Source organism: Corapipo altera, unplaced genomic scaffold (genome assembly GCF_003945725.1).
Source record: "Corapipo altera isolate COAL_440 unplaced genomic scaffold, ASM394572v1 61063, whole genome shotgun sequence".
NCBI lineage: Eukaryota > Metazoa > Chordata > Aves > Passeriformes > Pipridae > Corapipo > Corapipo altera.
The window spans coordinates 584,396-608,682 of NW_020885024.1; the positions used below are offsets into that span (position 1 = coordinate 584,396).

General features: G+C 39.9%; 1 protein-coding gene across 1 annotated transcript in view; it reads right to left on the bottom strand.

Annotated features, from left to right (window-relative positions):
• LOC113959167 (rapamycin-insensitive companion of mTOR-like) overlaps window positions 1–24,287 on the bottom strand; it is a 121,316-nt gene that overhangs the window by 33,068 nt on the left and 63,961 nt on the right. Inside the window, 9 exon segments of the mRNA XM_027668003.1 lie at window positions 1,723–1,769; window positions 4,006–4,107; window positions 4,508–4,670; window positions 10,900–11,000; window positions 16,301–16,381; window positions 16,488–16,554; window positions 16,685–16,775; window positions 22,357–22,444; window positions 23,119–23,201. Of these exon segments, the coding sequence (XP_027523804.1) occupies window positions 1,723–1,769; window positions 4,006–4,107; window positions 4,508–4,670; window positions 10,900–11,000; window positions 16,301–16,381; window positions 16,488–16,554; window positions 16,685–16,775; window positions 22,357–22,444; window positions 23,119–23,201 (823 nt within the window).

The following is a 24,287-nucleotide window of genomic DNA, read 5'->3' on the forward strand; positions in this document are numbered from 1 at the left end:
GTAACTCAATCCTAGGTTTTTTCAACTTATTTAGAATTAAATTATTTAGGCACTGAACGATGTTTGAGTGCAGCACAAAACCAGGGAACAGGAACACTGTCCCAGGTAGGTAGGTAGAGGAGTGAATGTGTCACAGCCAGGACTGCAGATTTTCCTTTAGAGAAGCAATGTTATAAGGCACTGGATTTGATAAATAATCCTTTACCACAAAGTATAGATTAGCAATTAATTATAAAGGAGAAAATAAATCAGAAAAAAATCACAAATTAAATTATGGTTATGATTACATTGGGACTATCACTTATGCTGGGAACACTATATAAAAGTTGTCTGATCACTTTTTAGTAACCATTTAACATGATGAAGCATGAGTCTTTTGATGTCTCAGAGTTTTTTTTATTTTTTAATTTTTATAGATTTTAAAAGTAGTTATGTAGTGGATGTAGATTTTAACGTATCAGTATTTCCAGTAAAAGTAACTACAGCAGCACATAACTCAGGTATCATTTACACACTGAAGTCACCATCATCCTCTGACAAGGAGCTGACATTGTCTACCAGCATAATTAACATGCAATCTTTTACTGTATTATATCCCTTACCTTGTAACATAATGTTTACACATACCAAACCCCATCCCATATCAATCCCTCAAAATTCCGTTAGTTGTTTAGTCTTCTTTTCAAGGTATAATTGCAGAAAAACACCTTAAGGCTTGCACCAGGAGATATCACGACCTTCAAGCCCAGAAGCTTGGAGGAACTCCAAGGACTGTGCATGCTCCGAGGAGGATGAAGATGATGAAGGAGGGGTTCCAAACTCCCCCAGACTCAATTCCCGAAGGGGTATGCCAGGGGGCATAACGGGGCAGAACTAGGGGGTGGACAGATTGGGATTGGATGGACTTTATTATAAAATCATAGAACTAGTGTCCGAGCACACGCGCGGGGGTATGTATTCCTGGGGCCTGAAGGCTCATTAAAGCTTCCACTCACCTCCTATACTAAATTGGTCTGGGGTCTTTTTTTCTCTGCGGTCTTTTAGGCAACACTTTCAAGACATGGATTAGCTTCAGTCTTTTCCTGAAATTGGCTTTCCACGCCTACAAATGCAGAACTACTCTTCAAAGTATTTTGCTTAATCAAATAAATTTCTGAAATGCATGTTAAAAGCATCATCCAAGAAATAATTATTAACAGTATTACCACATGTGCACAAAAGTAATAAAAATGCCTTAATGCCAATAAACATGAAAGGAATTAGAGCTGTACCGATTGTCTTTTCAAATTGCACGTGCTTCCCTTGCCATTCATAGCAACTAGAAATAACTTCCTCTTGGTTTTTGATGAAAACTAAGTATATAACTGTACAACAGTAGACCTATTGTGTCAGAATTTGTCAAGTGCTGACATCAAACACCAATGTATGAAATATCAAAGAGGTAATACTTTAAGGTTTAAAATTAAAAGGGCATTTGCAAAGCTGATATGATTCTTGTTTAGGGAGTAAATATATAAAGTATCTGTGCACAGAAAAGAAACCACTAAAAGACCTGTTAATTTAAAGTAAATACTGCAACCTAATTATCTAAATTTTCATGTTTGCTGCTTATTTATAGATTAAGTTTTAGAAATGTGACATAAGGAATAGTTTATTGCAGCATTAAACCACAGTTTTTCAAAATTTCATTCTTCAAAGGAAGTCTATGCAACTTTTACATACCTGTGCAATTGTTCATCTTTATAGTTCCTTAGATTTACATTTGGTCACTAGAAAAAATAGCAAATATAGCATTATATGAAACTTGTACATTAGGTCTTGATTAGTCACTAAAATTTATTCATTTATATTATGGTTCCATTCACTTAATAATTAGAATTTAAGTTTTCTTGTATCTAATGTTACCTATAAAATACCCTCTCTTTTTTTTTTTCTAATTGAAAAGCCCACATTCTTGCTCCAATAACTGTTCTATTATTTTCTAGAGAAGGACAGGGAATGTGAGGTGCACGCTATGCGTACAAGTCCATAATTCTAATGAAAATAGCAAACTATGACATGGTAATGAAAAATTAACAATTTTGCTCAGTTTCTTCTCTGCAAATAGCAAACAGATTTTGATATACATAACAGGGAAACGGTTTTGTTGTTGTTGTTTTCACTATTAATCAAATTTGTTTAAAAAAATAATCATTTTTCTGTTATAGTTCATTTAAATACTACTTTTTAAAATGGTGTTAAAACTCCTCTATTGATATTTGTAAGATGTTTTAAAAATGATCACACAAAGCCATAATACTATCTTCTGGACCTATCCTCTCTTCATATTATATTTTCCTCTGTTTTTACAACCATCTGTTTTCTTAATTTTTTTAGACTTATTTTTTTTGCTCCTAGTATCTTCTTGGAAAGGATGAAAAAAAGCACATCAAACATTTTTCTTTCCTACCTAAGCAATACAGTTCTACATTTCCAATTAGTATACTAGTATTAAGACATATAGTGCACTAGTTAATGATTAGTAAAACTGACTACACTAGTAACACTGAACCCACAGTGCCAGATTATGAAGCAGCATGTTAACAGTCTCAATTCCTCCATCCTGACCGCTGCCGCTTTTGATGCTCTTTTAGCAGCTTAGACTGCAAGTTGAGCAAGTAAAAAAAGGCAGCAAAGGACCATAAGAGATGCAAGTACTGAGGTGGTAGGAAAGCTGATGCTCCACAGCTGTGAGGTTGCAACTGAGATGGGAGTAGCCACATAAGATGGTGAAGTTCAAACACTGGAATCTGGATCCTGCTGATTCAGGGATTAAAGATGGACCACTGATAAATTGCTCAACACCAGTGTAAGCTAAGATAATGTTAACACAAACACAAGTGGTTAGAATCTAACTGGAAGACACAGTAACTTTCTCATTCTAAAAGACAGAAGTCTCTGGTTTTGAGATATTTAGAATTGTTCGACATGACACTAGAAAACATACTGCAGGAGGCATTTTAAATAGCAGGGGAACTGACAGTTTGACCTAAATTTCAGGGGAGAGGAGAAAAAAAACAAACACTAAAACTAAAAAAATCCTTAGTTGTCAACTACATAAAATTACTCAAATCAAAGTACTACACGGACTAATTAAAAAGTGAGATTCTGAAGAACAGTTTATTGATACAATTTTTAATACTAAATCAAAGGTAAAAAATATCTATTATCAATAATCATAGCTATATAGTAGCATTACAGTAAAAAGTCTGTAAACAGTGGAATTTGGTGGAGCAAAGCTACTGTCATATACCTATTCTGGCCTTTATACAAGAGATTCCTGCTCTCTCAAGTTTATCAGTCCCTGAGAAAATGCACAGAAATATTTAGGGGGATTTTTCTGGGGGGGGGAGGAGTGGGTGGGTGTTGCTTTTTTTAATATAATCTTGATTATATCTGTCACCATTAATCCTGTTCTGTACATTTGTCATCTTTATAGCAACATAGTAAAGACAACAGTAAGAAAATGTTACAAAATATTAGTTAGGAGTAACGACAGAAGGATGGTTTTGATGCACAGAATGACAGGAGCTATTTTGGCTCTAAGACTATATCGAGTACTCAGAAAGTTTTCTTACTCAAAGAAAGTCCTCTGCTTAAAAAAGAGGCAGTCCCTTAAAAGCTGTTCATTAAATATATTAAGATAATGTCCTCCCTGTCAGAGATATTTCCTGTACTTTTTGTGAAAACAAATTAATTTTGTAATGAACTTGATGCTATGGGACTATTTAAATTAGTTCAAAACATACAATAAGACTGCATGCTACTGGAATTTTAATGTGTGGTTCAGTCTAAGCATCTGAAGCTTGATCTGTAACTCACCTCCAGATAATTTTCTGAAATAAAAGAGATTATGGAATATAGTATGGAATTGATATGAGAAAGTCAAAGCTCAAATGTGAAATGGAGATGACAACTCCCTCCCTTCAATTTCATAAAAACAGTATCATGCTTTTTTAAGGTCACCTTCAGTATGGTCCCTATCAGATTCCAATTCCACTCGAGATTCTCTTTATGACTGAGAACTTGGCTGTCTCGAAGATTCATTACAAGTGCTTCTCCTGTATCCTGGAATACAGACAAAAAAAACCCTACAGTAAGTTTCCTTGCATTATGTGTTGTCACACGATATACTTACTGTTCTTATGATAATCATTAAAAGGAATATGCTCCACAGTATTTTGCATTTGAAAGTAAATTCAATGGTTATAGTACTGCATCAAAAAACTAATAGTAAGGAATAATATTTGGGACTAAAAAGCATTAAAACTTATTGTAATTTCACTCCTCAATTTCTAGAAATACAATATAGTATCCCCAAGTATCTAGAATACAAATTAAATGAAAAAACTACAAAGAAATCACACAATGGTTCTGAAATAAAGGAGAGAGTTTGGGGGTGGGATGGGATTTATGTCTCCAAAATACAAAATCGAATTCAGTTTTGAAAAATCAATAATGGTAATACCTTTAAAATAAAGATGTCTTTTGGCACACGGTACTGATCCCTTTTTTGGTGGGTTAAGATAGCTTTCTGAATAATATGATCTAAATGGAGGCTGTAAGGTTTAGGTCCTCTTTTCTTCATCTCATGAAAGCGTTTTAAGCAGTTGAGTGCGACACTTACTCGTCTAATAGAAAAAGTACTATAATCAGTATTTAACAACTGTTATTCAACTAAAGAGCATCACTGCTATATCTTGAGTTAAATAAACATAGCTCAATAAAGAATTCAATAATAATTCCAAAGCAAATAAAAAGAAAATAATTTTCTTTATATGTTTTCAGTCTTGTACTGAAATTATACAGAAAATTATCTTTCAGAATTTCTAGTACCAAAGAATGATATTGCAAAGATGCTAGAAAGTCATGACCTTGTTGCCATTACTGAAACTTGGTGGGACGAATCCCATGACTGAGGTGTGACTATCGATGGCTACAGACTGTTCAGAAGGGATAGGGGAGGAAGAAGGGACGGAGGGGTTGCTCTCTACATCAAGAGGTGGATTGAGTGTGAAGAGCTGTCTCTGAAGAACAGCCATGAGCAGGTGGAAAGCCTGTGGGTAAGAATCAGAGACCGAGGCAACAAAGGGAACCTCATGGTTGGTGTCTACTACAGGCTGCCTGATCTAGGGGAGCCCATTGAAGAAGCCATCTTGCTCCAGCTACAGGAGGCATCGTGCTTGCAGGCTCGTCCTGCTGTGGGACTTCAACCACCCTGACATCTGCTGGGAAAAGTAACACGGTGAGCTGTAGGCAATCCAGGAGACTCCTGGAATGCATGGAGGACAACTCCTTGAGCCAGATAATAGACAGTCCTACCAGAGGGGATGTGATACTGGGTCTGATGGCCACCAATTAGGGACATCAAGATTGGAGGCAGCCTGGGCTGCAGTGATCATGCACTGGTGGACTTCGCAGTCCTGAGGGATATGGGTCAGGTAAGGAGTAAAGTCAGGCTCCTGAACTATAGAAAAGCAAACTTCCAGCTCTTCAGGGAGATTGTCAGTAGGATCCCCTGGGAGACTGCACTTGGGGACAAGGGAGCGGAACAGAGCTGGCAGATCTTTAAAAAAGTCTTCCATAGAGCACAAGAGCTAGTGATCCCCAGGAGCAAGAAATCAGGCAAGGAAGGCAAAAGACCAGCATGGCTCAGTTGGGACCTGCTGGTCAAACTAAAGGGCAAGAAGGAAATACACAGGCAGTGGAAACTAGGACAGGTAACCTGGGAAGAGTATAGAGATGAAGTTTGGTTGTGTAGAGATGGGGTCAGGAAGGTCAAGGTGAAACTGGAGTTGAACCTGGCAGGGAACACAAAGAATAACAGGAAGGACTTCTACAGGTATGTCAGCCAGAAAAGGAAGGTCAAAGAAGGTGTTATTCCCCAATAAACAACACTGGTAAACTGGTAACAACAGATGAGAAGGTCGAGGTACTCAACAACATTTTTGTCTCAGCCTTCAATGGCAACCTCTCTTCCCACACCTCTTTAGTGGATGGACAGCAGGATGGGGACTGGGGGAGCAAAGTCCCTCCCACCGTAAGTGAAGATAAGGTTTGTGACCACCTGAGGAACCTGAATGTACATAAGTCTATGGGACCTGTTGAGATGCATCCCAGAGTCCTGAAGGAATTGGCTGATGTAGCTGACAAGCCACTCTCCATGATATTTGAAAAGTCATGGCAGTCAGGGGAAGTCCCAGGTGACTCTAAAAAGGGAAACATTGTAACCATCTTTAAAAAGGGTTGAAAGGAGGACCCTAGGAACCACTGCCCTTTCAACCTCACCACTGTGCCTGGGAAGATTATGGAACAGATCCTCCTAGAAGCTCTGCTGAGGCACATGGAGGATAGGGAGGTGATTTGGGACAACCAGCATGGCTTTACCAGGGGCAAGTCCTGCCTGAACAACCTTGTGTCCTTCTGTGATGGAGCGAATCCATCAGTGGTGATGCCTCAGAGTTTTTTTTTGGATTTTTTAATTTTTTATAGATTTTAGAAGCAGATGTGTAGTGAATGTAGATTTTAATGTAGCTGTATTATATCTCTTACCCTGTAGCATAATGTTTACACATACCCAACCCTACTACCCCATCTCATATCAATCCCTCTAAAATTCTGTTAGCGTGTTTAGTCTTCTTTTCAAGGTAGAATTGTAGAAAAACACCTTAAGACCTGGACCAGGAGATATCACACAGACACAGCGACCTTTAAGCCCAGAACTTTGGAGGAACTCCAAGGACTGTACATGCTGCGAAGAAGATGAAGATGAGGAAGAAGGGGTCCCATACGCCCCCAGACCCAGTTCCCAAAGGGGCATGTTGGGGGGCAGAACAGGGTGGAACTGGGGGTGGACAGAACTGGGATTGGATGGACCTTATTATAAAATCATAGAACCACTGTCTGGGCGCACGCATGTGGTATGTATTCCTCTAGGCCTACGGACTCATTAAAGGACCTGCTCTCTTTATCTTATCTCATACACTAAATTGACCTGGAATCTTTTTCTCCATGGTCTTTTAGGCAACAGTGGACAAGGGAAGGTCTATGGATGTCATTTGTCTGGACTTCTGTAAAGGCTTTGACATGGTCCTCCAGAACATCCTTCTCTGTAAATTGGAGAGATGGATTCACTGAGTGGACTGTCAGATGGATAAGAAAGTGGTTGGATGGTGGCATCCCCAGACTGGGGAATGAACAGATTGAGAGTAACCCTGCTGAGAAGGACTTAGGGGTGCTGGTGGATGAGAGACTGGACATGAGCCAGCCATGTGCACTTGCAGCCCAGAAAGCCAACCATGTCCTGGGCAGTGTGATCAGCAGGTTGAGGGAGGGGATTCTGCCCCTCTACTCTGCTCAGCTGAGACCCCAGACAGAGTATTGCATCCAGCTCTGGGGTCCCCAGCACAGGAAGGACATGGACCTGTTGGAGCCAGTCCAGAGGAGGCCACCAAGATGATTAGAGGGATGGAGCACCTCTCCTACAAGGAAAGACGGAGAGAATTGGGATTGTTCAGCCTGGAGAAAGCTTCAGGATGACCTAATTTCAGTTTTCCAGTACATGAAGGGGCTTACAAGAAAGATGGAGACTATTTACAAGAGCATGGAGTGACAGGACAAGGGGGAATGATTTCAAACTGAGAGTAGGTTTAGATTAGATTGGAAGAAATCCTTCCCTGAGAGGGTGGTGAGGCCTTGGCACACGTTGCCCAGAGAAACTGTGGCCGCCCCATCCCTGGAAGTGTTCATGGCCAGGTTGGATGAGACTCCGAGCAACCTGGTCGAGAGGAAGGTGTTCCTGCCCATGGCAGGGGGATGGAATGAGATGAACTTTAAGGTCCCTTTGTAAAGAACTAATAGAAGCAATACATGCTTTGCCATCTGTTTGTTTGAACTGCAAGAAGCGAATTGTTTTGACTGTCCAGATGGCCATGAGCCAGGGGATGGCAGTACCTGCACACGGTGCCGAGACTGGGTTTGTGTTAAACATGCCGTTACTATGTTGCTACCACCTGCTGTAAGGCACGCCTCCCCAGACCCTATATAAGCAAGTGCCAGAGATGCGTCCGAGGGAAGAGATTGAAGACACACCGCGGGATCGGGCGGGGGCACGCCGCACGCAAGATCGAAGGAGGGAAACCCTGCCCCCCACATGCACCACGGGGACACGCCGCAGTCACCACACACTGCGGGAATTCCCCACACTCCGCAGAGACCAGAGACCCGAGAGTGAGCCGGATGGAGACACACACCCCCCCCATCACCAAGGACTGGATTCAGTGCTGAGGCCATGGAGGTAGTAAAACTCTTTCCTGTGCTTCTTGTAATTACTCTTTGTAGAGGGCTGGTTAGCAAGACAAGGACATATGGATATAGCTAAAGCTATGGATGAGCTGTTAGAGTATAGAACACGGCCTGTCTAGGCCTGTGAGAAGATCTGAGATAGCAAGGCCATGGCAAGGCTACAGTGTTTTTGTGCCTGCTAGTTGACTGGTAAACAGGACGTTGTGATTAGCAAAACAAAAGCAACTGAGAGCCACCTGTGTCAACAAAAGAAGGGAGTAAAAGTGAAATCAACATTTAAGCAAGAACCAATAATGAGCTTAGCCTTTGCAATATGTATGAGCTAATTATAAAGCGTATATTAAGCTGTTAGCAGTGATCAATAAACGAAGTTTGCTGATTCTCATATTGAGCGTCCCTCTCTTCCCTCGTCGCGACAACTCTTAGCTTTTCCCACTTTTTTCTATTTTCCTTCTTTCTCCCTCTGTCTCTTTTATAGTTAATAAAGTTGAATTATCCTTTTGGATACCAACATTTGACCTAGTTTGTGTCATAATCTCGCTTTCGTGTATATTCAAACTTAAGTCCTCTCTGCATTTACGGATAGAGGCACACTTCACCTCTCTGTACCTAAGTGGATTGGAACACCCTTCCAAACCAAACCATTCTATGAAAGTTTTAAGTTGACAAAGTATTGTGGCAGAAGTATCAGTAGTATATTTCCTGCTCTTTATATCTAAACAGCTCTGCAACTGCACATAAGTAACTCCAGGAAAAGATAGGAAGTAACAGAAATTACATTTGACATGTGCAGAAACAGTTAATTGCAAAATAATGGTAGCAGAAAAAAAACTTTACTGAGTAAATTAAATAAGGAAGTCCAAAAATGAGGAGGTACATCTCCCTTTCTTCCCATAAACAAAAATCCTCATAGGGTAGGAGAGTGGGTTTTTTGGTATTCTCTTCAAACAAATACCAGTGAATTTGATCACCAACTTAAATTCCATAAATTTCATCTATAACAGGATTTACAGTTTTTCAGAGTATGAAACAATGCAGAGCATTTACCAAAACCAGGATCCCTAAATATAACAAACACAACATCCACAAAATTACTTTCTTCCAACAAAACCAGGACTTCTTACTACTCTAACAGCTATGTCCACAAATGCCAAAAACCACAAAAATTCCAAGTAATCCACAAAGATATCTCTCCTGCTCTTCATCCTTTCTCTCCTCCCACAGCTTTGACCAAGTGAAATACCCTGTGAAGGAATTTTGGATATGATTTTTTTTTGAAAATTAACTGTGTTTTCACATATCAAAATCTTTTAGTGACATGTAAGAAACCTTCAAAACTAAAAAGCGGAAGAGTATTAAGTTTTTGGGCAGCACTCTACAAGCAGCATTTATCACTTCACAGTAACAGTTCAAAAAGATTCTTTAATTTCTCACTGACAACACAACAAAAGACAAAATAAAAAGTAATGATACATTTATGATAATACTGACCTGGCAAATCAGATCAGGAGTGGCAAGAGTAATTAACAAAAACATTTCCTATAATTTACTATTAGAAAAAAACACAACACACTCAATTTAAATGGTCTTCTACAAAGAAATGCAAGTAAGACCACTGAGTTACAGAAACACATTTTAAAGACACTAATCTATCAAATTATTTGACTTCTTTCCTCGTGAGGTTTAAATTGTGTGAAGTAGCCAGGAGATGGTATTTTATGACAGAGCATTTCTTAGGTTAAATTGCAAGATTAGTAGATGTATAGAAAAAATCTAAAAAATAAGGAAAACAACATAAAAATGCCCACAGGTTTTTAAAATTTCAAAATTCAGGTATTTCTCAATCAAAGAGGAATAGAAAGCTTTTATAAACATTTGCTTCAAGTCAGATGCCTAAATACACTTCATTTGACTAACATGAGTGCCAAACAATTCCTAATGCTACTTAACATGCCACTGGAGAATGCTGCACTAAATTGTTTCAAATATCTGTTCATATTCAAGTTTTAACGTAATTACTATTGTTACAATTATAATTTTCTTCTGAAGAAAAAAGGGTTTAAAAAACAGCCAGCTTTTGCTCTTGTTCACACTAATAATGATTCACTGATTTGGTGCATAACTATACAATTAGCTACAGATAAACATCAAAAGACAAAAAACGGTACAGACTTTTTTAGTTTCGAAACCATGGAGAGGTCAAACACACAGAACGTATCTCAGGCAGCGCCTTAGAGTTCATTTAATAAAAATTCCGTGCAAGAAAAATCTTGCAATCTATGCAAAAATGTTCCAAAATCCACTATGAAAACTTTGTTTTCAAATTTCTGAAATTCTAAATTGTTACTGTAAATAGATCACACTTTTGGAATCATACACTAGAAACTATTTCCCTAATAAGTGTCACAGAGCATTTCTGTATTCTATTTTTCTTTCAAATAAAGACAACAGTGGTTTCAGCTATAAAAAACCCTCATAATGTAGGTTTTCATTCAACTGCAGGGGGGAAAGGAGACATACATATTTTCACTTTTAAGTATAACTTAGAATTCTTACAGTCTTTTCTCTTTCATGATGTCAAAAGATGCTGCCATATTCATTAGTGTTGGTAAGCAGTGTAGGTGATGGCTGTGAGAATGAGGAAGGATTGTGTTTGCCTAAGAAATAACAGAAGACTAGTTAGAATACCTTAGTACATTTCCAGCCATCTCTTTAGGATCAACATTTGAAGAATCCATCACTTTTCACAAGACTTTCACAAATGCATAGTAACAAAACTACCCTTGACATAATATCAGAGCAATACTTACACATATCATTTAGAATATTTGACCTAATTAATCAATCTCAAATAGAATTGAAAATAACTTAAGACAATATTTCAACTCAGAGTCTTATTTCAGGGCCTTCTCATTTGTATTTTTTGCACTGGTGGTTTTGAAAGTTATAAAATGCAAAAACACACAAAGCATCAGATATTCTTATGTCATGTGTATAAAAGTACTAAAAACCCTAAAATCAGAAACACAATTTAAGCTAAGGATGTTCATTCAATACTTTTGACTACCAATGATTTTGCACCAAAAAAAATTATCTGATAAATAAACATAACTCCACAAGTTACTGGACATTTAATTGCTTTTATTTTGGGAAACATTCGGGCTTTGGGAAACAATTTGGGTAGTTGTGCAAATACTTTTGAAAACTAAAGAATAATGAAGATAAAGAAATTACTTCAATACCGTAAAATTAGAGCACAAATATTTGTTCAATATTTTGATAAATGGTCATCTCAGACTAGTGAATTATCTCTTTAGAAAACTAAAATATATCTATGCTTTGCAGTATACTCAAACTTTAGTGCATCTAATCACTCCCATTCAAATATATTCCAGAAGCCATGAAAAACAGCACACATTAATGCAGATTCCTCTTTTCAAACTACATGGTTGACTGAACACTCAAAAAATCCAAACAGTTATTTAAAGAATAAATAAAGTAAAATAAAATCACTGAAGAGACTAAAGAACAAATTTGTTGTGGTTGTGAACCATGCTGCTGAGTTGAGCTGTTATAAGTCACTGTAGTGATAAGCAATCCTATACCTCAAGATTGTGGTCTTGGTTTTTTTGAGCATTAAGAACAAACCAATCCCACACTGCTGAAATGAGTCTATAGTTTGAAGATGCAGACTATATCTGATAAATCATATTCACATTTTTGTAAGAAAAATTTGTATTTCACAATCTTACTGTCTCTTATAAAGCAGTTTATTTGGGGAAAAAGTTTAAAAAAGAAAACTGATCAAAAAGCACTCTGCTGCATATGCCTCTTCCCATCAAGAAAGGCCATGAAAAAGAAGAATTGTTTTGCAAGAAAGGTAAATCATATCATTTCATGTGACTAACAGTTTCTCAGCAGGCTGAAAGGTAGCAATGGAGTGTATATGAAAAGAGTATCATCTCTATACCAAAATAATTTAAGTTCTGCTCTTCAGGCAGGTTTCTTTTGGTTAGTTGATTGGTTTTGGTCTGGAGTAGGCTAAAGCAACCTGAGCAAGATAAATACAATAGTGCCATGATGGATGGTTATAGGCTCTCCAGGAGGAATCGTCAGGGCAGGCAAAGTGTGTGTGTGGGTGGCATTGTATGTAAGGGAGCGATTGGATTGTATGGTGCTTGCAGTTGGTGATGACATGGTTGAGAGCCTCTGGGTAGGATTAAGGGGAAAGCAAATAAAGTGGATGTTGTTGTGGGAGTCTATTATCAATCACCCAGCCAGGACAATGACACCGATGAATTATTCTACAAGGAATCCAGGGATATCTTTAGATCGGTTGCCCTTGTCCTTATGGGTGACTTTAACTTGTCAGACGTCAACTGGGAATATCATACAGTGGGCACGTTGTTTGCAAACAGAGAGGAACTCATGGGTAAAGTGGTGATTGGTCACTGTCTTGGTCTCAGTGACCACCAAGTAGTTGAGTTTCAAATCATTAGCAGTAGAAGAAAAACTGTCAGCAAAGCTTCATCCCTGGAGATGGGGAGAGCAGACTTTGGGCTGTTAGTAAGGTCCCCTGGGAATCTGCTTTTGAAGGTATTGGGGTCTATAAATGCTGGTCACTTTTTAAGAGCCATCTCTTAAGAGCACAAGAGTAGGCAATTCCAAAGTGTCAGAAGTCAAGCAAGCAGGATAGAAGGCCAGTTTGGCTGAGTGGGGATCTTCTTCTACAACTTAGGCAGAAAAGGAAGGAGTACAGACACTGAAAGCAAGGGCAGGCAGCAAATGATGACTAAAGAGATGCTGTTCACCACTGTAGGGAGAAAATTCATGTGGCCAAAGCTCAATTGGAGTTGAAGCTGGGCAGTACTGTGAAGGACAACAAAAAGGGCTTTTAAAAATATATTAACAGCAAGAGGAGAATCAGATAGCATTGGTCCATTGATTGACAAGGTTGGTCACCTGAAAAATAGGGACATGGACCAAGCAGAGGTGTTCAATGCCTTCTTCACCTCTGTCTTCAACACCAATGATGGGCCCTGGGACCCCTGGAGCCCCCTATTGGAAGACTGTGACTGGAGGAATAATAAACTCCCATCCGATTCTACACTTTTTCGAGATTTGCTGCTCCACCTGGACACACAGGGTTCAATGGGATTCATCCCATGGTACTGAAAGAGTTGGCTGATGCCATCGTGGGACATCTCTCCATTATTTTTCAAGGGTCTTGGAAATCTGGAGAGGTCCCAGCCAACTGGAAGCTGGCAAATACTGTCCCAATTTTCAAGAAGGGCAAGAAGGAAGCCCCTGGTAATTGCAGGCCTGTCAGTCTCACTTCAGTGCCTGGCAAAATTATGGAAAGGTTATTTTGGAAGTTACTGAGAGAGGTAGAGAGACCTTACAGGGAGATCTGGATAGACTAGAGAGTTGGGCAATCACCAACTGTGTGAAATCTAACAAGACCAAGTACCAGATTCTCCACCTGGAACGGGGTAATCCTGGTTATACATACAAATTGGGGAACAAGAGGCTGAAGAGAAGCCCCCTGGAAAGAGATCTGGGGGTTTGGGTTAATGGCAAGTTGAATATGTCAACAGTGCCCTGGAAGCCAGGAAGGCCAATGTCTGGGGGGGCATCAGGCCCATCACCAACTGGTTGAGGGAGGTGATTGTCCTGCTCTGCACTGGTGAGACAGTTTTGGGCACCACAATATAAGAAGGACATCACACTATTAGAATGTGTCCAGAGGAGGCCTGTGAAGATGGTGAAAGGTCTCAAGGGCAAGGCTTACGAGGAGTGGCTGAGGTCACCTGGTTTGTTCAGCTTTAAGAAGAGAAGGCTGAGGGGGGGCCTCATCACAGTTTACAGCTTCCTCGAGGGGGGCAGCAGAGGGGGAGGTGCTAATCTCCTCTCTCTGGTGACCAGTGATAGGACATGAGGAAATGGAATGAAACTGCATCAGGGAAGTTCAGACTGGAAATTAGGAAAAGGTTCTTCACGGAGAGGGTGGTTGGGTACTGGAACAGGCTCCCTGGGAAAGTGGTCAAAGCACCAAGCCTGACAGAGTTCAAGGAGTGTCTGGACAACACTCTTAGTCACAATTTAGTTTTAGGTAGTCCTGTGAGGAGCAGGGAGTTGGACTTTATGATCCTTATGTGTCCCTTCCAACTTGAGATATTCTACAATTCTATGAATAAGTTTACAGTTTCCTCTCATATCTAGCTGTTGAAATAAGTATAAATCCTGTTAGTGTTGATACAGGGGGGTAGGCCCAAAAGAGTTAACTAAGAAATTTGGGCCTGCAAACAAGTTACCAACATCTAAAACGATCTGTGCTCGTTCTGTTCTACTTACTGGACCAAAGCTTAAGCTTATAGTACAAGAACATGAAATAGACCTGGAGGCAATAAATTAGAAATATAACAGGATCAGGTAGACATTTGAATAGGAGAAATAGGCCTGGAGCCAGGGCTTTTTCCGAGCTTCAGTGAGCGGGTCAAGAACAATGGAAAGGAAGAAAGGTCAAACTGAGGAAGAGGAGTTAAAGCCCCCTGCCCCATGGATGAAGATGGGAATGACCCCTTGAAATGGGGTGCCAAGAGAAGCACCGCCCCAAGTTCCGCCTATTCTCCGCCTATTTTTAATATGTATTGATAGATGTTGTAATCGTTTGAATATGCATTTAATCACATCTAAAATTGTATAAAAGTGCTGATTTTCTGAAGAGTCGGTGAGCAAGTTTGTCCAGCGCGAGCTGGCTTGCTCCCAGCGCTGCAAATAAATACCTTTGCTGCTCAAAAGATCAAAGTCTCTGAGCAGTTTCTCAGACCGATTTTTCGGATTCAGTGTGATACTGAAAAGCAGCAGAAACGAACTTCTTAACACCAATTTGTAGATGTTGAAAAGGGCATTCTTCTTTATTCAGCATGCTGGACATTCAGAGGATAGCTACTCTAATCAAACATGCCAAATGACAGTTAGACAGGGCTTTTTATTACACATACTGTTTATATATTCATTAGGTAGTCTTGCTTACTTAATACATATTCATTATTTTTCTTTACATAGTCACATCCTTATTGGAAGCCTTTGTTTGGTCCTTCCAAGTCTTCTTTGTTGTCTTGACCTCAGTTCTTGAGCAGGCACAGCATCATTGTGCTTCACCACCAAAAACTGTAATGTTTGTTCTTTATTTTATCTGGGTACATAGAGCTTAGTTTACATCCTGTTTGTTTGAGTTACATTCCTTATCTAATTCTTGAGGACTTCTCTAAGATTATATTGTTCCTTATTTGGGTATTCCGGGGTACTGTGAGTAAAGTTTCTATTTCTCCTATCAGTGTAGAATGGCAAAACTTTAATCTTGTTGTGGTACAGCATGAAGGAAAAAAAAGAAGCTACTGTAAGAGAGATTTTAAGGACAGGGAAAAGGAACAAAGCAAGGTCCCTTCAACTTCTCTGCAGCAGGAGCTACCAACAGCAGTGTTGAAAGAGTGCTCCAAGTTGGAGTTGCCTGAATGAATAATATGAAGTGCCTAAGCCACATCAAGCTGAACATGAAAACAAGTTTCATCTGCCTAGCCTGCAAGGCAGAAAGCTAAACACACTGCCACAGAGCTACTATAATTTTAGGAAAAGCAAAAAGTATCAATAGTCCTTTTCCCAAACACAGTAACCAATGAGTTTGCAGGGTTCCAGCTTAAAAATAGAACTGATTGCTGAGGCCTATCCTTGGAGCAGAAGCCCTAGCACTTCCAGTACATTCCAAACGACCTTCCTATTGACTCATGATGGTTTTAATATATGAAGTGCCATATGTTGTAATATAAAATAAACTATTATTTTGATGAAAAGTGTACGTACCAAATTTGTAACATAAATTCTAAGCTATATGAGGAAATATCTATTTAAAATGAGCTACTAATACTACTTATTCTCAACAAAAAGTCTTACTTACCATGTGCAAAAGTTCTCCTAAAAGGATAGTTGCTCTAACAGATACATGGTCATCACTACTTGTGATCACTTCAACCAGACCCTTCAAAAAGTTAAAAAAATCATTACATTTAATGTAAAATGTCTTATTTTAATGTTTATAGAAAAAAAGTAGCAAGCATCTATTTAAACTTCAAGACAGTAGTTACCTCTAGAAGTCCATTAGTAATAAAAGCTGAAAGCACTAAAGTCAAGTAATTATCCATGAGATCAGGCCTAAGGAGAAAAATGTATGAAAATAGTTTAGAAAGTACATTTCTTATTGTGCCTGCAAGAAAATAACAAATATTTTTGTCAACAATAACAGAAAACTAAATCAAGAGTTTAGAGTTTGTGAAATGCTCACCTTGACCTGGCTCGATGTGGTAGTATAGTTTTAGCTTCAGCAGCTACAAAGCCATCAGAAAGTCTCCAGCAGTCCTGAAATCTGCTTGGATCTACAACAAAAAAATATGGACAATTGTAATTATAACACTGCATTTCATAGTATTATTTTAGTGGTTCTCAATACATGAATAATAGTTCTTACTAACTGTTATTTCAGGTTTAAAATTATAGAAAATTTTGTCAGAAGGGATCTCTAACAAGTCATCTAATCCACACTCTTGCACAAAGCAAGACTAACTTCAAAGCTAGGACAAAGATCTCATTTAAATATCAACCAAAATAATTAAATTTCCAATTCATAAACACATTGAACTTGTTTACCAGAAAATATCATAAACACCTAACATTTTAAACTGTACATCCATATGTTGCAAAGTAGCCAGTTTGTAACAAATAACAATTTATTTGTTTATAAGGACAGAACAAGGATTAAGCTTGATTATACAACTGTATGGGCAGCTGTAGAGGGTCCCCCCGTTGGGCCCACACGGCCCGGGGCCACCCCGGGGCCACTCCCAGGTCGCCCCCGGCTGCCCCCGGTGCGGGAAAGGTGAGGAGGAGCCTCGCTGGTGTGGCTTTGCGCCCTCGTGGGAGAGGAGAGAGGAAGCCTCGCAGCACACAGAGGTTTGCCGGCCCAGTTTGGGGGAGGGGAAGGGTGCCGGGCAGGTTGTGCGTGGGCCATGGGGGTCCTTCAGACGAGCGGGGGGGGGGGGGGGAGGGTGGATGAGGAAGACCTACATGAAGTGTCACAGGTAAGCGGTGCACAGGAAGATATGAGGTAACACGGTGGAGGGAGGGCAAGGTCAGGGTGGCTAATGGTTTCTTCTGGGGGGTTGATGGTATCGGCCAGGTTAGGGCCTTGAGAGGTACTCAAGCCCCAGGTGGGTACGAGGGCCAGAACGGTTTTGTTCGTTTGTTTGTTTTTGGCTTACCTGCAGCTACTGCCCAGGCCCAGTATGTTCTGGATATATTTGTTACATCCTGCAAGGGTGGTCAGGACAAAGGGTTGTTCCTGGGTATTTCCTTGGGATTGTATATAGATAGGTGGCAGAAAAGCAGGAAGTGAAAGACTTACCCTAATCGTTTCAATAGGAATGAAGGCTGTGTACCCCTATGTGGTTGTGAGATATGCTAGCGATGGTACATGCCTTCGGTAGGGTCGCTCATGCCAGACAGGTCAAAACCGTAGGGCCAGATACAATACATCCTTGGGCAGGATGAGCTCATTAGCCTTTTGGCAGTCATCCTAGGAGAAGGACAACTCTAATCCCAAACTGGGGTAGATGGAGTTCGCATAGCCCTGTAAGGCCATCCATCTAAGAGAAGGACACTCTAATCAAACCTACGTCCTGAGGACCTCGCTGCCACCGTCCAAGCTCGCTCGGCCCTGGCAGATGAACCTTAGGATTAAAGGGTGGGTTCAGTTCCACACATACTGCATCTCACCTAAAAAATCCATTGCGCAGGCTTGAAGGCTTTACCCACATTCACAAAGTCCTGTAGCGACGGGCGAGGGTCAAAACGGCAGGTGAAAGGTGCACTGGAAGCCCCAGACCCAACCCTGCATGCAGGCGGTTCAGGATATTGGTCATTTGAGACTGACCGGAGATGACAGTCTCTTGGGGCAGCACCCTGAATGACCAAGTAGCCTTTTCAAGGACAGCACTGCTGGCTCCACTCAGAGAGGGGCCTAGAAAAGGTGGCCTAAACAAAGCTCATCTCCACTTTCACCCGGTTGGTTAACTGCAGGCCAATGGGCATCTTCTTCCAATGCGGTCACACAAAGATCAAGAGACAAAGGCATACACCTGCCTCCAAAGGTGTTCCTAAATTAACTCTCGCATGCTGGAATATCAGAACCATGCACGATTCTGCGAATAGTGGTCGCCCTGAGCATTGCTCTGCCATAATTGTTCACGAAATATCACGTCTCAACATCGACATAGCTGCTCTCAGTGAAGTTCGTCTTCACGAGGAAGGCAGCCTTAGAAAACAAGGTGCCGGTTACACACTCTTTTGGTCAGGTAAACCTAGAACCGAAAGGCATCTCTCGGGACTAGGCTTCATGATCAAAAACTCTATTCTTCCCAAACTCGAAAACCTGATGACAGGTCATTCTGATTGCATTATCTCCTTCCACTCCACAACAAGTAGCATGTTGTCCTCTTTAGTATATATGCCCCAACTCTCCAAGCAGACCCTGTCGAAAAAGATAAACTTTACACTGACCTGCGCCGCCTTACCCAAAAGGTTCCTGCAGGTGATAAGATCATTATCCTTGGTGATTTCAACACCAGAGTAGGAAAGAACTTTGAAGCCTGGAAAGGAGTATTAGGCAAGCATGGTATTGGAAACTGCAATGATAATGGTCGCCTTCTGCTAGAATTCTGTGCGGAGTAACAACTCACCATCACCAGAAAAATAGTCTGAAGACAACCTTGATGCATCCTAGATCTAAGCATTGGCATCTCATTGATTACGTCCATGATGTCCACCATACCCGTGTGATGCCTAGTTCAGAATGCCAAACAGACCATTGACTTGTGCGCTGTAAACTTAACTTCAATCTTAAGTTCAAAACAAAAAGGGGCTGTATCCCAAGGAGGAGACTCCAAGTTAACAATCTCCACTCAGCCACAGTGAGAGACAGATTCCAGGCAAATCTTCAAACTAGGCTTGAAAATCATTCTAAAGATTCTCTGGATGCCTCTCCTGAAACAATTTGGCACCATAGTAAAAACAGCATCCTGCAGTCCTCTGAAGAATCCTTAGGGTTCTCCTTCAAGAAGAACAAGGACTGGTTTGATGAAAACAATCAAGAGATCCAGGAACTGTTGAGGAAGAAGAGAACTGCCCACCAAGCACATCTTGCACTGTCATCCTGTCATGCAAGAAAAGCAGTCTTTCGTCTTGCATGCAGCAAGCTCCAAGAGAAACTCCGTGACATCCAGAAAAAGTGGTGGATCAATCTAGCTGAAAAAACTCAATTATGCGCAGATACAGGTGATCACAGAGGATTCTATGAGGCCCTGAAAACAGCATACGGGCCTACATACCAGGTCCAAAGCCCTCTACTCAGCGCTGATGGTCAAACGCTTCTGACAGATAAAACCTCCATTCTGAATCATTGGTCTGAACACTTTCAGACTCTCTTCAGTACCAACTATGTAGTCCAAGACTCAGCAATTCAGTCCATCACACAACAACTGGTGAAGTACGAATTGGATACCGTCCCCTCTTTGGGAGAAACCCTTAAGGTCATACAACAGGTGAAAATTGGCAAAGCAGCTGGGGTTGATGGAATTCTACCTGAAGTCTGGAAACATGGGGGCCAAGCACTCCATGATAAATTCCACGAGTTTGTGGTGCGCTGTTGGGAACTAGGCAAACTACCATCAGACCTTTGTGATGCAGTCATCATCACTTTGTATAAGAAGAAAGGTACTAAATCAGACTGTTCAAATTACCGTGGTATTACTCTGCTCTCCATTGCTGGTAAAATCCTGGCAAGAATACTTTTGAACAGATTAATACCCGCCACAGCAGAAGGAATTCTACCTCAAAGCCAATGCGGTTTCAGAGCCAACAGGAGTACCACAGACATGGTATTTGTTCTTAGACAACTGCAAGAGAAGTGTAGGGAACAGAAAAAAGCACTCTATGTAACCTTTGTTGATCTCACCAAGGTTTTCGATACTGTGAGCAGAAAAGGTCTATGGTAGATTTTGGAACGTTTAGGTTGTCCCCCCAAGTTCCTTAAAATGATCATCTCACTCCATGAGGATCAGCGCGGCCAAGTCAGATATGGTGATGCACTTTCTGAGGCCTTTCTAAAAACTAATGGTGTGAAACAAGGCTGTGTTCTCGCACCAACTCTATTCACAATCTTTTTCAGCATGATGCTCCAAAGGGCCACGTCAGACCTCGATGATCAGGACGGTATCTAGATTCAATATCGTACTGATGGAAGCCTATGCAACCTAAGGCGACTGAAGGCCCACACCAAGACCTAAAATCATCTTGTTCGGGAGCTGCTTTATGCTGATGACGCCGCCCTTGTGGCCCACACAGAAATAGCTCTGCAGCGTTTAACATCCTGCTTTGTTGAGGTTGCTGAGCTCTTTGGGTTGGAAGTCAGCTTAAAGAAGACAGAAGTTCTCTATCAACCTGCACCTCAGGAAGTCCCCCATCATCCCCATATCACCATTGGCCAATCAGAGCTCAAATCAGTCCAGCAGTTTAATTACCTAGGCAGCCTCATCTCCTCGGATGGTAAGATTGCCAGAGATAGACAACAGGTTAGCAAAGGCATATAGTGCTTTTGGAAAACTCCATAAAAGAGTCTGGTGAAATAAACACTTGAAGAAAAGTACCAAGATCAGTGTTTACAAAGCCATAGTGCTGTCTACTCTTTTATATGGATCCGAATCATGGGTCATCTACCGCCACCACCTGCATCTTTTAGAACTCTTCCATCAGTGCTGTTTCCGTACAATCCTAAACATCCACTGGTCAGATTATGTGACTAATACATCTGTTCTAGAACAAGCAGCAGTCACAAGTATTGAGGCCATGTTGCTGAGAACACAGTTGCGCTGTGCAGGGCACGTCTCAAGGATGAAGGACCACCGCCTCCCTAAGAACTTGCTTTATGGTGAACTTGCCACTGGTTACTGGAAGAGAGGAGCCCCGAAGAAAAGATACAAGGACTCCCTGAAACAACATCTCAGCCTTGGCCATATTGATCAACATAACAGGTCTACTCTGGTCTCAAATCGGGAGGCCTGGAGACACACCATCTATAACGCTGCTGCTTCCTTTGAGAACGCACTCAGGATCACTCTAGAGGAGAAAAGACAATGCAGAAAGAACTGTGCCTTGCAGAATATACCTCCTAAGGAGTCTTTCTGTTGTGCCTTTTGCAATCGGACATGTCTATCTCACATTGTCCTTATTAGCCACCAGTGTGCTTGTAACAAATGTGGACAGAGTCTTCCCAAATCTTCGTTCGCGAAGCCTAGCCATGATGAATGAATTACCAGAACATTAAAAGTTGAGACTTGCTCCTTCTGGCTCATACTTTTGCACTGAGAGACAAAGCAGAAGATATTCTTCTGCTTATAAAGGAGTAATTCTAAAGATAAAAGACTAACTCTGCTAAATATATAGACATGAAAACACATTCACTTGCCCTAGGAAAAGTAAAAGTCTGCCAAAGTGCATCATAGATTGCTAGCAGATATACAATATATAGAAAAGACCTTTTTTCATAACTTCTGTAACATTCACTAACATTTCTACATTACTAACCCTTCTAACACTTCAAAGAAGTCTAATTTGTAGTAACATATTTACAGTCTTTTGTGTGAATGTTCCATTACTGTTGTTGTATGAAACATACAACTGATATATATTAAGGATGTCAGAAAAAAATTAGACTTCTAGTAGCTCGATTAACACTGAACAGTTGATAAAGAGTTTTAAACAGGACTTAAGAGCACCCAATGAATTCAGTGATGAAACAGTTAAGACTGACATAATTTACAATACAGAGGAAACAGTGAAGGGTTCAAATTTGTACAAGAGCTTAATAGAAAGAATTTTTATGTGAACAAGAACTAAAATACTTACCTACACTAAGAAGTGACTCAATAAATTCTTCTGCAACCATAGGGAGAGGTAGGCGAAATATATTGTAAAGAACTTCAAGCAGACCTTGCTACAAAAGAAAAAAAAAAAAGGCAGAATTTTTATAGATTTACAAAAACTGCTCTTTTTCATTATTAATATTGAGGTTAAGATTTCGAGTGCTAGAATTTCTGTCTTTGTTTCAGGGTTTTTTTTAAGATAACATGCTTATTTTCATAATCTAAGTGAATCTGGAGAGAGATGAAAGGAAGGGGCTTGCTTACTTTACAAGTGCCTAACTCATCCCAAATTCTACAGAAGCTCAGGTTACTTGGATTACAGTTTTTTAGAACAGTACCTCCACCATCAAGTTCTTCATTTAGCAGGTAATTGGGAAGAAGCATTTTTATTTATCAGTGCTTCAAACTCATAACTGCAACTACCATGAATTTGCTTTGACTTGTGGCCAGATTAAAAATGAATTTATGTGCTTCTCTCTCCTCCATTCCCTCCTCTCAGACATACAGGGTGTGATTCTATTCTCATCTTACAAGTAAGGAGCTGAGGCAGAAAAAGTAAGCAACTTGCTTAAGATCATACAGGAATTTTATAAGTGAATTATAGACTTAAACTTGGGTGTCAAATAAAGTTGAGGCTCACGGTCTCATACTGGAGCCACTAAAATGATAAAATTGTTAAAATTTTAATTTTTAATTAAAACATCCAATATTATTCCTATATCAGTACTAAATATTTACCACCTACCCGTATTTCCATATTTGGTATACAGAGCACCCCAATAAGAGACTGAATCCCAGAATTTCCAGGTTTGCACAGACTGATAATACCTAGAAAACATTAAATACATAATATTCCATTACCAATCAAGGAAAAAAAAAGCATTAAACACATTGTTAAATTTGAATTCATTTGAGTATTATTTTGATAAAAATTAGTAATCACTTTTCACCTTTATAATGTCATGTCTTACTAATCAATGTTTAACAAAGCTTTCTAATCACAAAACTTTATTTCTTTATTAAAAACTATAGCTACTTTTACTCTTTCTACTGTGAAGAGTATTCTCGAATTATCTGCAAAACCAACATTTACATGGAAGAAATGGTAGAAAGAAAAGAAAAAATTGTTAATAAAGAATAATTCCTAAACCTGAAAGATGTGCATCATCATGGCAGAACTCTGAGCAGTTTCTCCATCAAAAGCTGTATCTTAAACTAACAAATTATTTAGTTACCTTTAATCTTAGGTGAATTCTAAACAGCAACTTTAAATATACTTGGAATAACATTCTCTGTGCACCATTTTTAATCATCTTTGCCCAAATGACATGTGCTTATCTCCAGAATTTTCACAGAATCATAGATTAGTTTAGGTTGGAAGGGATCTTTAAAGGGCATCTAGTCCAACCCCTGTGCAATGAGCAGGGACAACAGTTATATCAGGTTACTCAAAGCCCTGTCCAGCTTGACCTTGAATGTTTCCAGGGATGGGGCATCTACTACCTCTCTGGGCAACCTACTCCAGTGTTTCACCACCGTCATGGTAAAAAATTTCTTCCTTCATCTTTTCAACACAGTTGATTTTACTTTGCATAAAATCTCTTATAATTTGGTCCTTTTACATGATGTTTTTGCTCAATTAGTTTAATATTTCAATATTAATAGGACAAATCCTCAAATTGTTCATAAATGTTAAAGAATGCTCCCTGAAGCTAATGATTACATTAAATTTCATCCTCAAATTACAAGGTTGCAAAAACCTTGCTCATTTGTCTTCATAGTTTACAGAATAAATTAAAACTTACAGTAACCTGCTATCCAGAAAACAAACACGTTTGTCCAAAATGCAACTTTAAATGAACAAAAAGAAGTCAGGTTTGCACACCTTTTCATCTTACAATAAACCCAAACCTT